General features: G+C 33.4%; 1 protein-coding gene across 1 annotated transcript in view; it reads right to left on the minus strand.

Annotated features, from left to right (window-relative positions):
* Nucleotides 1-9,134, minus strand: part of LOC135135918 (synapsin) — a 107,038-nt gene extending 97,904 nt beyond the window's left edge. The window contains exons 1-5 of the mRNA XM_064065040.1: nucleotides 8,977-9,134; nucleotides 8,842-8,932; nucleotides 8,557-8,780; nucleotides 8,226-8,487; nucleotides 3,345-3,572 (exon numbers count right to left, since the gene is read on the minus strand). Of these exons, the coding sequence (XP_063921110.1) occupies nucleotides 3,345-3,572; nucleotides 8,226-8,487; nucleotides 8,557-8,780; nucleotides 8,842-8,932; nucleotides 8,977-9,134 (963 nt within the window). The remainder of the gene's footprint in view (nucleotides 1-3,344; nucleotides 3,573-8,225; nucleotides 8,488-8,556; nucleotides 8,781-8,841; nucleotides 8,933-8,976) is intronic.
* Between the last annotated feature and the right edge of the window lie 3,924 nt (nucleotides 9,135-13,058).

The raw sequence follows: 13,058 nt of genomic DNA on the forward strand, positions 1-13,058 counted from the left end.
TTGAAAGAAAAACAATGGTACTGTATTTTGTTTGTAATTTGTTTTATAATGTTGTCAAACAAAAATAATAAACAAAAATATAAACAAATATTTATGAAGAAACAAAATGATAAACAAAATTGAAACTAATTTATTACATAAAAAATTGACAAATTAACAATATCGAAGTTGTAGATGAACAAATTTATAAAACAATTATAAAACATTTATAAACAAATTATAAAAATATATTAATAAAAAATGATAAATAAACAAATTTATCGATAAGCACATTAATGAACAAATATATGAATCAACAAATTTATTAATAAATCAATAAACCAAGTTTAAAACTGGTTTGTTTGATATTATTTTTCAAATGTGTGTAATAATTTTGAAAGAGAAACAATTGAACTGTGTTTTGCTTGTAATATCTATGATCTAATTTTGTCAAACAAATGTATCAATTAACAAAAATATAAACAAATTGTTGAATAAATAGATTTATGAATAAACAACCTGATGAACAAATTTATTAATGAACAAATTGACAAACTTTGGAACCAAGTCATGAAATAAAAAATTAACAACTTAATTATACATATTTTATAAATGAATAAATTTATGCGAAAAATTTTAAAATATTTATAAACAAATTTATAGAAATATATTAACTAAAAGTTATAAATAAACAAATTTATCGTTAAGTAGATTTATTTACAAATTTAGGAGACAACAAATTTATCAATAAACCAAGTTTAAAATTTTTTATAAACAGTGTGCAGTAAAGATGAAAAAACTAACTACTGCTTTATTTGATATTGATTTTCGAGCGTATGTGATGATTTTGAAAGAGAAACGATGGAGCTGTATGTTGTTTATAATTTGTGCTATAATTTTGTCAGACAAATCTTTCAATAAACAAAAATATAAATAAATATTTATGAAGAAATAAACTAATGAACAAATGTATAAATGAACAAATTGAAAAACAAATTTGAAATTAATTTATTAAATAAAAAATTGACAAATTAACAAAACCGAGGTTGTAAAAGAACAAATTTTTAAAGCTATTACAAAACATTTATAAAGAAATTATAAAAATATGTTAATTAAAAATTATAAATGAACAAAAATATCGATAAGCAGATTTATAAGCAAATTTATGAATCAACGAATTTCTTAATAAATCAATAAATCAACTTTAAATCTGCTTTGTTTGATATTGTTTTTCAAATGTGTGTAATAATTTTGAAAGAGAAACAATGGAATTGTGTTTTGTTTGTAATTTCTGTCATCTAATTTTGTCAAACAAATGCATCAATTAACAAAAATATAAACAAATAGATGAATAAACAGATTTATGAACAAACAACCTGATGAACAAATTTATAAATGAACAAATTCATAAACAAACTTTGGAACCAATTTATGAAATAAAAATTGACAACTCAACTATAGGTAGGTTATGCTATAAATGAACAAATTTATAAACAAATTCATAGAAATAAATTCATTAACAATTATAAAAAACAAATTTATCGATAAGCAGATTTATGAGCAAATTTATGAATCAACTAATTTATCAATACAGTTTAAATTTTTTTATAAACAAATACTCTGCAGTAAGGACGAAAAAACTAGCTACTGATTTATTTGATATTGTTTTTCAAATGTGTGTAATGATTTTGACAGAAATATACATAGGTTATAAATGAATAAATAGAAAAAATTTTAGGATATTTATAAACAAATTTATAGAAATATATTAACTAAAAATTATAAATAAACAAATTTATCTATAAGCAGATTTATGAACAAATTTATGAGACAACAATTTTATCAATAAACCAAGTTTAACATTTTTTATAAACAAATAGAGGGAGTAAAGACGAAAAAAGTAACTATCGCTTTATTTGGTATTGTTTTTCAAATGTGTGTAATCATTTTGAAAGAGAAACGAAGGAACTGTAATTTGTTTGTAATTTGTTATATAATTTTGTCAAACAAATTTTTAAATAAACAAAAATTTAATATAAAAATATTTATGAAGAAACAAATTGATAAACAAATCTGAAATTAATTTATTAAATAAAAAATTGACAAATTAACAATACCGAGGTTGTAAATGAACAAATTTATAAAACAATTATGAAACATTTATAAACAAATTATTAAAAATATTAATTAAGAATTATAAATAAGCAAATTTATCGATAAGCAGATTTATCAACAAATTTATGCATTAACAAATTTATTAATAAATCAATCAACCAAGTTTAAAACTGCTTTATTTGATATTGTTTTTCAAATGTGTGTCGTAATTTTGAAAGAGAAACAATTTAACTGTGTTTTGTTTGTAATATCTATGATCTAATTTTGTCAAACAAATATATCAATAAACAAAAATGTAACCATATCTATGAATAAACCAGCTGATAAATTTTGAAACAAATTTGTAAAATAAAAAATTTACAAACAAACAATAAATAAATTATAAATAAACAAATTTATGAACAAATTTATCCATGAACAGATTTATAAACGAATTTATAAATGAACAAATTTATTAATAAACAAAGTTTCAAATAAATTTATAAACAAACGATGTGCAGTAATGACGAAAAAATTAACTACTCTTTTATTTTATGTAGTTTATAAGTGTTTTTTTTTTTAATAACTAACTGTATATAATTTTGTCAAAGGATTTGTCTACATTTAACAGATTTTTTTATATGCAGATACAAAAAAGTCACCGTTTCACCACTAACTCTCAGAGCTTCGACAATCGCTATTTTTGGTACGCTTCAGTGCAGCAATAGCCTTAAGGCGGCACTTTCATCAAAATTTTATGGTTTTGTTGACCTTGAGCTCCCAAATCGCTTTAATTACTGCCTGTGAGCACAATTTAAGCATCTGGAAACTATTGATTAAAGGCACGTGATCCTTTTACCTTGGTGTGTGGATCGAACTAGGGGTAGGTAGTTCGCAGTTTTTTTTTTGTACGAATTGCCAAAATAATACTTCTGCCGTAACTTTTTTTATTTCATGAAGTGTGACTGTCATTGAACTTAAGTCATACTTAAGTCTATATATCTTTTTTTTAGAATTCTAGAAACTTATATTATTAATGTTTCTAGGAAAGTTCTAGCTTAAAAACCTGCTTGTTTCACTTATAACCGCAATCAAATTAGCACTCCGCTAGACGTCACTCAAATTATCACCTACTTACTACATACACGTTACAGAATCAACGCTTTCATCACCCCTTAATCAAATATTCCCCCTACACGCACCCATAATTAACAGCGTCACTCCAGCCATTACAAATTAGCGTCAACTAATGCATTAGGGGACGTTTTTACCTGCGGTTGCGAGGTGACGGGGGGCGACTTCGTGTAGGGGTCAACCGGAGCTTCGCCATCTTCGCACTCCGAGGATAGGTCCCCGGAGCTGAAGCGTCGTTTCAGGTAATTGACATTTGAAGTGAAGGACTGCCTAAAGCTGCTGAACGAAATGGTGGGGCCGTTTGCGGTGGGGCCGCAGTACTTGCCGCACTCGGAAATCTTGCCGCCTCTAGCTAGCCGCCCCCTCTACACGCCGTCAATCTGGAAAAACGAAAGAAATTGATATTATAGTTAAGCTGCCAATAAAGATGAGAAAAGCGCTTCATTGTTTGCTGGCTTTTAGCAGGGCGCGCTAATCGCGTAAAGAATGGGCTTAATAGTGAGTGGGCCGGCAACAAAGCTTTACGACGCTTTTATAAGGGTGTATTAATCCGTGTCTTCCATGGAGATTGGTCATGGGGGAATTTTTTATGCGTGGAAGGGTCGACGATGTATGTGGATATTCAATGAAAAGGTTAATAAATTTTTGTTCTAAAATTTTTGGCAGTTATAATGTTTTAATAGTTGCCGAAAACTAAAACGTTACCTTTAGAGACCTTTTCTTGCGATTTATCTTTTTCTTTACTTTAGCAGGGAAAAAACGGGGACTCACACGATCGTAAATTTTCATATCCAAACACGTGAATCGATAGAAAGTTTAATACTAAAGTCCTACATTTTTATAACGTTGATTTTGATAAAAACGTTTTTATAGAGCTGTTTGGAAGAAGAACCAGTAAATAACAAAGTCGGCTAAAAATAAAGTCGGTCGTTTTGTGGTAAAACCGTAGTATGGCAAACCGTTTCAATATACATAGATTATGCAGACACAAACAGTTTAAAATCGAAGGAGAAATCCGCGTTCAGTGAAATCAAGGAAGTGTGGAACCGCTGATTTGTTTTTGAACGATTTGTTTGTTAGAAATATAGTAAAACGCTAACCAAAATTTATTTAATCATCCCTACCAATAATTTGATGACGTCGCCTCAAATTTTTTTAGGAAACGGCATTTTTATAAAAGAACATACTCTGGTATTTGTGGTTTATGAATCTGCCGAAAAATTAAGAAAAAACAACGGCTGACTGTGGATACTGAAAAAATTGGTTGAAAGTTATATCGACAGAACTTGTAGTATAGTCTAACAAATACTGCTTCTCCGAAAAATGATAAAATTTAATTTTTTGGAATTTTATTTTTTCCTGATAACTTCTATGGAGTAAAAACAATATAGAAGGTACTAGTCACAGCGTAACAGAAATAAACAAGGTTTCATCTTCTTAAACAAAGACAGTTAGGAGCCCCGAGAAGATTTAATATTCTTAAAAAAAGGCACTTGTGGCCCCCGAGAAAGTTTGGCGTTCTTTAAAAAAGGACAGTTGGGACACCCGAGAAGGTTTCACATTCTTAAAAAAGAGACATTTGGGTCCCCGAGAAGGTATCACATTAAAAAAAACATATTTGGGGTCCTCCAGAAGGTTTTACATTTTTAAAAAAGGACAGTTGGGACCCTCGAGAAGGTTTTACATTTTTAAGAAAGACACTTGGGCCCCCCAGAAGGTTTCACATTCTTAAAAAAAAGACAGTTGGGACACCCGAGAAGGTTCTACATTAAAAAAAAATCATCTGGCTCCACCGAGAAGGTTTTAGATTTTTAAAAGACAATTGGGGCCTCCGACAAGGTTTTACATTAAAAAAAAAGACAGTTGGAAACCACGAGGAGGTATCAGAAAAAAGAATGGGGCCCCCGAAAAGGTTTTAGATTTAAAAAAAAAACAGTTGGGACCCCGAGAAATTTTCACATACTTAAAAAAATACATTTACAATTTTTCGTTTCGTCAGTTTTTCAATTTTTTGTCATTTTACGATATCTCTTCGAGTTTTCATTTTTAAATTTTGCAGTTTTCCGATTTTCCAACTTTGGGACATTTCAATTTTTAGACTTTGCAGTTTTTCATTTCTTCAGTTTTTCGAGAAAAACGAGAAAGTACAAGTTATTCTATGTGACTTACATTAGGAGTACAGTCCAAAATTATTGAATAGTATATTTGTCTTTATATTTTTTGTTATAATATCTCTTGTTCTTTGGCCAAAAAAAAAAATGTTGATGGAAAACTACGTATATAAAGAAAAAAAAAAAACAAAGAGTAAGCCCCACCACCCGCCCGATCTCAATTGTGGTGAGTTTTTCATTCCTAATCAGACGAGGGGCGGAGTTTAAATGTAACATCAATATTTCTCTAAAAAAATCTACCCTTGTAAAAACATATTTCATATAGTTATTTCTTGTAGAGAAATGAGGATTTTGCCACTAAACTCCGCCCTTCAGCTCACGATGAATAAAGAATTCCTCACAATTGAAAAGGGGTGGGTGGGCGGGGCTTAGATTTGTCCACTGTTTCTTTATATACCAAGTCTTCTTTTCCCAACAACAACTGACAATATGTTTACTGTCCTGTTATTGAAAGAAAACTCTATATATTAAAAAAAACTTTACATATTCAAAAAAAAAAAAAAATTAAGCCCCACCCACCCTCCCCGATCTCAATTAGGATGAGTTTTTCATTCCTAATCAGACTGAAGGGCGGAGTTTAATTGTAACACCAATATTTCTGTAAAAAAATCTACCCTTTTAAAAATATATTATTTCACATGGTAATTTATTTATTATTTAATATTTAGTATACATATTTAGTTTTATAAGTTTGTTTCTTGTATTATTAATAATTTAATTAATATTGTAATAGGGGTATCCCGTTAATAAATATTCTATTCTATTCTATTCTAAATTTCTTACCGATAAATGACGAATTTTCAATTAAACTCCGCCCTTCAGCTACAATGAATAATAAAGTATTCATCACAATTGAGAAGGGGTGGGTGGGCAGGGCTTATACTTTGTCGATTTTTTCTTAATATAGGAAGTCTTTTTTTCCCAACAAGAAAGTGAAATCATGTTTAACTATTCTGTTGTTGAAAGAAAATTATAAAAATATATTAATTAAAAATTATAATTAAACAGATTTAACGATAAGCAGATTTATAAACAAATTTATGAATCAACAAATTTATTAATAAATCAATAAGCCAAGTTTAAAAAATTGATATTGTTTTTCAAACGTGTGTAGTAATTTTGAAAGAGAAACAAGGGAATTGTGTTTTCTTTGTAATATCTGGGATGTAGTTTTGTCAAAAAAATGTATCAATTAACAAAAATGTAAACAAATAGGCGAATAAACAGAATTATGAACAAAGAACCTGATGAACAAATTTATAAATGAACAAACTGGTAAACAAATTTTCGAACTAATTTATGAAATAAAAAAATTGACAAATTCACTATACCTAGGTTATAAATGAACAAATTTATGAAAAAAAAAATAAAAAATATTAATAAAAAAATTTAAAGAAACATATTGATTAAAAATTATAAACAAACACATATATCGATAAACAGACTTATGAACAAATTTATGAGACAACAAATTTGTCAATAAACCAAGTTTAAAAATTTTTATCAACAAATAGTGTGCAGTAAAGAGGAAACAACTAACTACTGTTTTATTTGATATTGTTTTTCAAAGGTGTGTAATGATTTCCCCACAATTGAGAAGGGGTGGGTAGGCGGGGCTTATATTTGGTCTATTTTTTCTTAATATTCGAAGCCGTCTTTTCCCAACAAAAAACTGAAAACATGTTTAACTATCCTGTTGTTGAAAGAAAATGCTATATATTAAAAAAAAAAACAGAGAGTTTCATTGTAACATATTATTTCTCTAGAAAATTTCACCCTTTTAAAAACATATTTCATATGGTAATTTCTTGTAGAGAAATGAGGATTTTTCAACTAAACTCCGCCCTTCAGCTCACGATGAATAAAGCATTCAATTGAGAAGGGGTGGGTGGGCGGGGCTTATATTTGGTCCACTGTTCCTTAATATACGAAGTCTTCTTTTCCCAACAAGTAACTGCCAATATGTTTACTATCCTGTTATTGCAAGAAAACTCTATATAGTAAGCAAAACTCTACATATTAAAAAAAAAAAAACAAAAATTGAGCCCCACCCACCCTCCCCGATCTCAATTAGGATGAGTTTTTCATTCCTAATCAGAGTGAAGGGCGAAGTTTAATTGTATCATCAATATTTCTGTAAAAAATTCTACCCTTTTAAAAATATATTTGATATGGCAATTTCTTGCCGATAAATCAGGGTTTTGCAATTAAACTCCGCCCTTCAGCTACGATGTATAATAAAGTATTCATCACGATTGAGAAGGGGTGGGTGGGCGGGTACTATATTTTGTCCATTTTTTCTTTATATACGAAGTCTTCTTTTCCCAACAAGAAAGTGAAATCACATTTAACTATTCTGTTGTTGAAAGAAAATTCTAGATATTAAAAAAAATAAAGATTATGCCCCACCCACTAACCCTGCTTTTTCTCACATTCTCGAGAAAATGGGGTAACTGACTCACTTTTAATTTGACCAATAAAAAATTTGTGATGACGCCATCGACATGGATAATACTAGTCACAGCACAAAAGAAAAGTTGTCACAGCGCATTACCAGTGCAAGAAAAAAAAAGGGTTAAGTTCGGCGTCGAACCCACGACACAATGTCGCCAAAATTTGACAAAATCGGTCCAGCAGTTTCGGAGATTACGTGTCTAATAAAAATGGATGCAGACACACACACACACACACACATTCCATTTATATCACAGTGGCGGTACTCTTATCTTCATACCTCACCGGCACCTACTTCACTCTTCCTTCATTCTCTCATCCTTCATCACCCGCACCCGCACCCCCATACCTCACTCCGTCACACCCTGTCTTATCCTGCTTCTTTTCTTAAACATCCTTTGATTCCAACAACCTCTCAAATCGTCTTTCCTCTTCCTCCATCCATCCTGACCGTTCACAACTCCTTCTTTCCTCATTATACAATCCAGACTCGAAAACAATATGCGAAACATTCTCTTCCCTACCGCAACCACACAGATCCGTATCATTCAGTCCTCTTTTATTCAAAAATTCATTCAGACCCCCATGCCCCGTCAACAAAAACATTCCAAACATTCCTGGCTCAAACCAAACATTCTCACTCGCAAACCTCACACTAGGAACAAAATCATGAGTCACTCTATCCTTCTCGCTCACATCCCATCTTCTTTACCAGATCTCCTACAGTTTTGCATCCAACACAGCCTTTTTCTCCAAATTCTCTCCCTCTTCTAACCTAATCTGCAGCCATCCCAATTCTCCCAGACTCACTCCCCTTTTCGCCCTAAACATCACTCTTCTCCTCAAAAATTCCAAATCCCACGGTAACTCTCCCGTCAGCAGTTGCATCGCATCCGTATTCACTGTCCTATAAAACACCATGCACCCATACAACACGCATATCCAAACCTCAACACATCACACCAAACGAAGCACACGCAACCGATAATCCTTTATATATCATTCGTACCGTTCGTTTATCCAGACCCCATTCTTTCCTCAATATACACCATATTCCCATCACTCCAATCACCCTACCTGCCAGACTTTCGACTTGTGGCCTAAAACTCATACGCTCACTAATTTTTATACCCAGATACTTCACCTCTTCCCCCAAGCAACCACCATTTCCATCACTTGCGTTCCCACATCCTCAATCTCCTTTCTATTATCCGCCTCAATTATACACAACAGATCATCCGTATACGCCACACACGATATCCCCCTTCTTCCAATCTCTTCCAACAACCCATTCATCATCATGTTCCAAACCGCCGGTCCACAGATAGATCGTTGTGGACATCTTCTACACACCTTCCTTTCCACCTCATTTGCCCCTCCTACCACACACACTTTCCGATCTCTAAAATAACTGGCCCACACTTTGATCTCCTTACCCCCAACAGAAGTTCAGCTCAGATTATCAAATGCTCCTTTAAAATCAACAAAAATTCTCAACACGTACTTCTTTCCCGACCACTCCACAACATGTTTCACTCTTATCCACGCATCCTGTGTTCCCAGTCCTTTCACGAACCCGAACTGAGCTCTCGACCTTCTTCTTTCAAGTACCCTCGCCAATCTCCCCACCAGTACTCTCTCAAACACTTTTCCCATTACACTCAAAATGCAGATAGGTCTATACGACCTCCGTAATGACCTATCCTTATCCATGCACTTCAAGAGGATGACCAGTCGCGCTACCTTCTATTCGTCCGGAACCCATCTTTCCCCCATACATGCATTAAACACCTTCAACACATACTCCGGGACAGTCTTCCACACACCCGCCATCATTTCAGGCGTCACACTATCGCTTCCCGGCGACTTCTTTTTCCTCATACTCTTCACGCTCCTTTCAACCTCATCATAATTCACTCTCTCCACGACACCCTCCACCTCTTCATAGTTAACGGAAACGTCAACTGGGAAAAACTCTCTCAACAATACCTCCACCGTATCCCTCCACGTTTCCGTTTTCCTATCACCGTCCCATACGCCTACTGGTCCTGCGTTCTTTTCACTCCTACAGAGCTTATAAACTGCACCCCACGGATCTGCACTGCCAACAAACCGGACAAAATTCCTCCAGCATAATACCTTTGTCTCCTTGACGGTCTTTTTATAATGTCTGAGCAAGCCTTGGTACTCGAACCTGCACCTATCGTTTCCGTCCAAATTTCTCTCTCGTTTACGAGTCAACTGCCTTTTTTTTTGTGGCTTTCTAGCTGCTCCCTACCCGGGAGTCTCTCAGATAGACAGACAGACAGAGAGTTTTAAAACAATGTTAACCCTAACTGTGCCCAAAATCTTGATATTTAGACGTTGTAAATCAAGTGGTGTCTAGCTGCCACCATTAATCCGTCAAATACCGTCTCCATTTAGAATAAAGTTTTGTAAGCAACCGATGTGCGCAGAATTTCCGTGCAAATAAATCCTATTCAGAAGTTAGACAGGGGGTGGAGGACTTTACAGTAATATCATATAAGAGCGTTACAAAAAATTACCATTTTATTGCAAAAATATCGTACACAATGGTTTAGATGTTAGAGCTTGGAAGTTGCTTCAAGTTTACTCGTACTTTGTACGCCAATATAAAAGCTACATCGATATTAAATATACTATATAAGTTTACGCAACTTATTTTTTGAAACTGTTTCCCTTGCTCACTCTTTGAATAGCTCTCAAAGCATTCTCGGAACTTTTCCACAGAACAGTGCTAGGCCTTTTCGCGTTTACCATTTCGTCCGCCGCCCAAATCAATATCCTTTCACTCCACCAACTACAGATAAATCCTCTTAATCAAATCAAGTGCAACTTTTCCGAATTACTTGTTAAACCAATTTATCGGCGCTCTGTTACTTACTTTTCCGTTTCCCTTTAAAACACTAATCTCGTAATGGACGCCGAGAATAGTTCTCCTTCACCTCGTCATAAAAACCCAATATCTTCCGTTATAGGATTCGCGGTATTGTTAGCATGTAACGCACACGATCCGCTAACATCCTCCCTCAAAAATCGATCTTTATTCGTACATAGCGGCTTCCACGCTCCACCACAGCGTCGATAAGCGTTTAAAGCCAGATTCGGCATGTTGGGGTTGGAGTGACAATTCCCATTTCGGATTGCTAATTACATCTTTTATGCGGGCGACGAGAAGCGGCTTATTGTCATGTCGAAATAAAGGTCACGGCTTATGCTTCTGTCGCACTTTCTTAATTAATTTTTGTGGTAAATATAAAGTTAATTTAGAGAAGTTCCGGTGGATATTCGGGCTTTGTGTGGATACAAGCGCCGGAGTATAAATAAGGCTCTTGGAATACAAAGGAGGAAAAAGTTAGATGAGTAAAGAAAAAAGACCAAATGGTTGGGAGAGACTTGACGGTGCTGGGAAGTAGAGCAAAGGAGAGTAATTGTGGGGTTTTTGAAGAATTGTGTTAGCGTAGTGCATGCTTGCGGGGATTATTAAACACGAGTGTAATTAGAGGAAAAAGTACAGTTCATTTAAAGAACGGGGATATAAAGAGAATCGTCAGTTAAATATACATTTTAGTAATGTTTGTACAAACGTGTACTTTACGTTTCAGATAAAGATGTACATTATTCATATAAGTATGTTCTAAGTATCGTAGTAAAGTTAGCCGTTTGTGTTTTTTCCTTTGATGTTCTACTTTTAATATTTCAGGTTAATTCAACATACTTAATTGTAGTAGTTTATTGTCTGACAATGTGCTTATTTTCGTTAACAATATTAATTTTCCGATCAATTTAAAGTAGTCATTTGAAACAGTTGTCTAAAAATCCACAAACACTCCACCAGGTTAGGTCAGGTCATATCAGGTCAGATAAGTACTGGGAGGAAAATTACACTTCAATGGAGGGGTTTTTACTGGGTTAAATGTGTCCTGTTGAGAACAGTTGTCTGTATAAGGTATGTCTAGGTCAGGTCAAGTCACGTAAAACTTCAAATTAACTGGGTGATCTCAAAAATATTACACCCCAGTTCGGTAGCAAATGTCTGTTTTATCGATGAGTGTGTTTCCCCTTTCAAATGGTTGTATTCGTCTTTATAAACACCATTATCGGGCCCGGCAAACTCCTTTTAGAGAATATTCGACTTTCCTCCTAATCACTTCGTTAAAATTAATGAGATCGTTAACAACACATTTTGTATCGAAATCGTATAACTGGTCGAAGTCTTACACAAAAAGTTCTAACAGATCGTGTTCAAATGCTACGAGAGTTAAATTAAAATTACACAGCAGAGGCGACAAGTAGTAAATGTGATAGTTCAGTGTAAGAGAGTTCCATTTACATTTGTATGATCCAGAAAGACATGTTCTGGGTGTTGGTTCCCTATTCCACACGGAATATTCGTAGTAGAACGGATAGCTAGATCGTTACGTCTTACCGAAATGGGATAACTGCGCCGATTAAGCCCCGTCATGGGTTTGTGGTTGATAATTTTAGAATTTGACTGCACCGCTTTTCGAGTGATTTCAGTCTAAGGATATTAATTAATGAAGACACAAACTCAACAGGGAATAACCAATCTCGAAAGTAAGTCAGGTTATAAATCGGCGCAGTTTGGTATCGTCCAACCTCATATCAATAATTTTTTTGTTTCCTATACAGAAATAATTTTATATACATGGAGTGAACTAAAATTGAAAAAACATAATATTAGTATTCCCGGTTAATCGTTTATAGTGGATGAAAGGATTATTGCTTGTTGGCCGTGAACAATAATTCTCTGTAAATAATGAATCCAGTGGATAATGAATACATAATGAATTTATTACTCAGGGGTAGCGATCAATCGGAAAACTGCAGTTGCAGTATTTATAACTCTAGGTGCGGCCTTGAACTCCACAAAATTCATAATCTTTATTGCCTGCACAGTTTTTCTTTTTAAAAAAGTAGTATTTTGTTTGACTTCATAGCGATTACTCACTCGCATGATTTACCACACCCGCTTACGGCTCGTGTGACAAACTGTGTGCTTATACGTAATGGCTATCGTTACACACTTGTCGAAGAATATAATATTTGTATAATGAGCTAGTAGACTGAGATTAGTGCTATAAAACAAAAAATCAAAATCAAATAGGACATTACTTTTATTGGCTGAGGTACGGTGGATGAAACTATAGCTATAAAAGGATAGTTAGTCAAAATGACCTGAGT

Source organism: Zophobas morio, unplaced genomic scaffold (genome assembly GCF_036711695.1).
Source record: "Zophobas morio isolate AGI-343-1 ecotype UQ-CSIRO unplaced genomic scaffold, CSIRO_AGI_Zmor_V1 ptg000004l, whole genome shotgun sequence".
Taxonomy (NCBI): Eukaryota; Metazoa; Arthropoda; class Insecta; order Coleoptera; family Tenebrionidae; genus Zophobas; species Zophobas morio.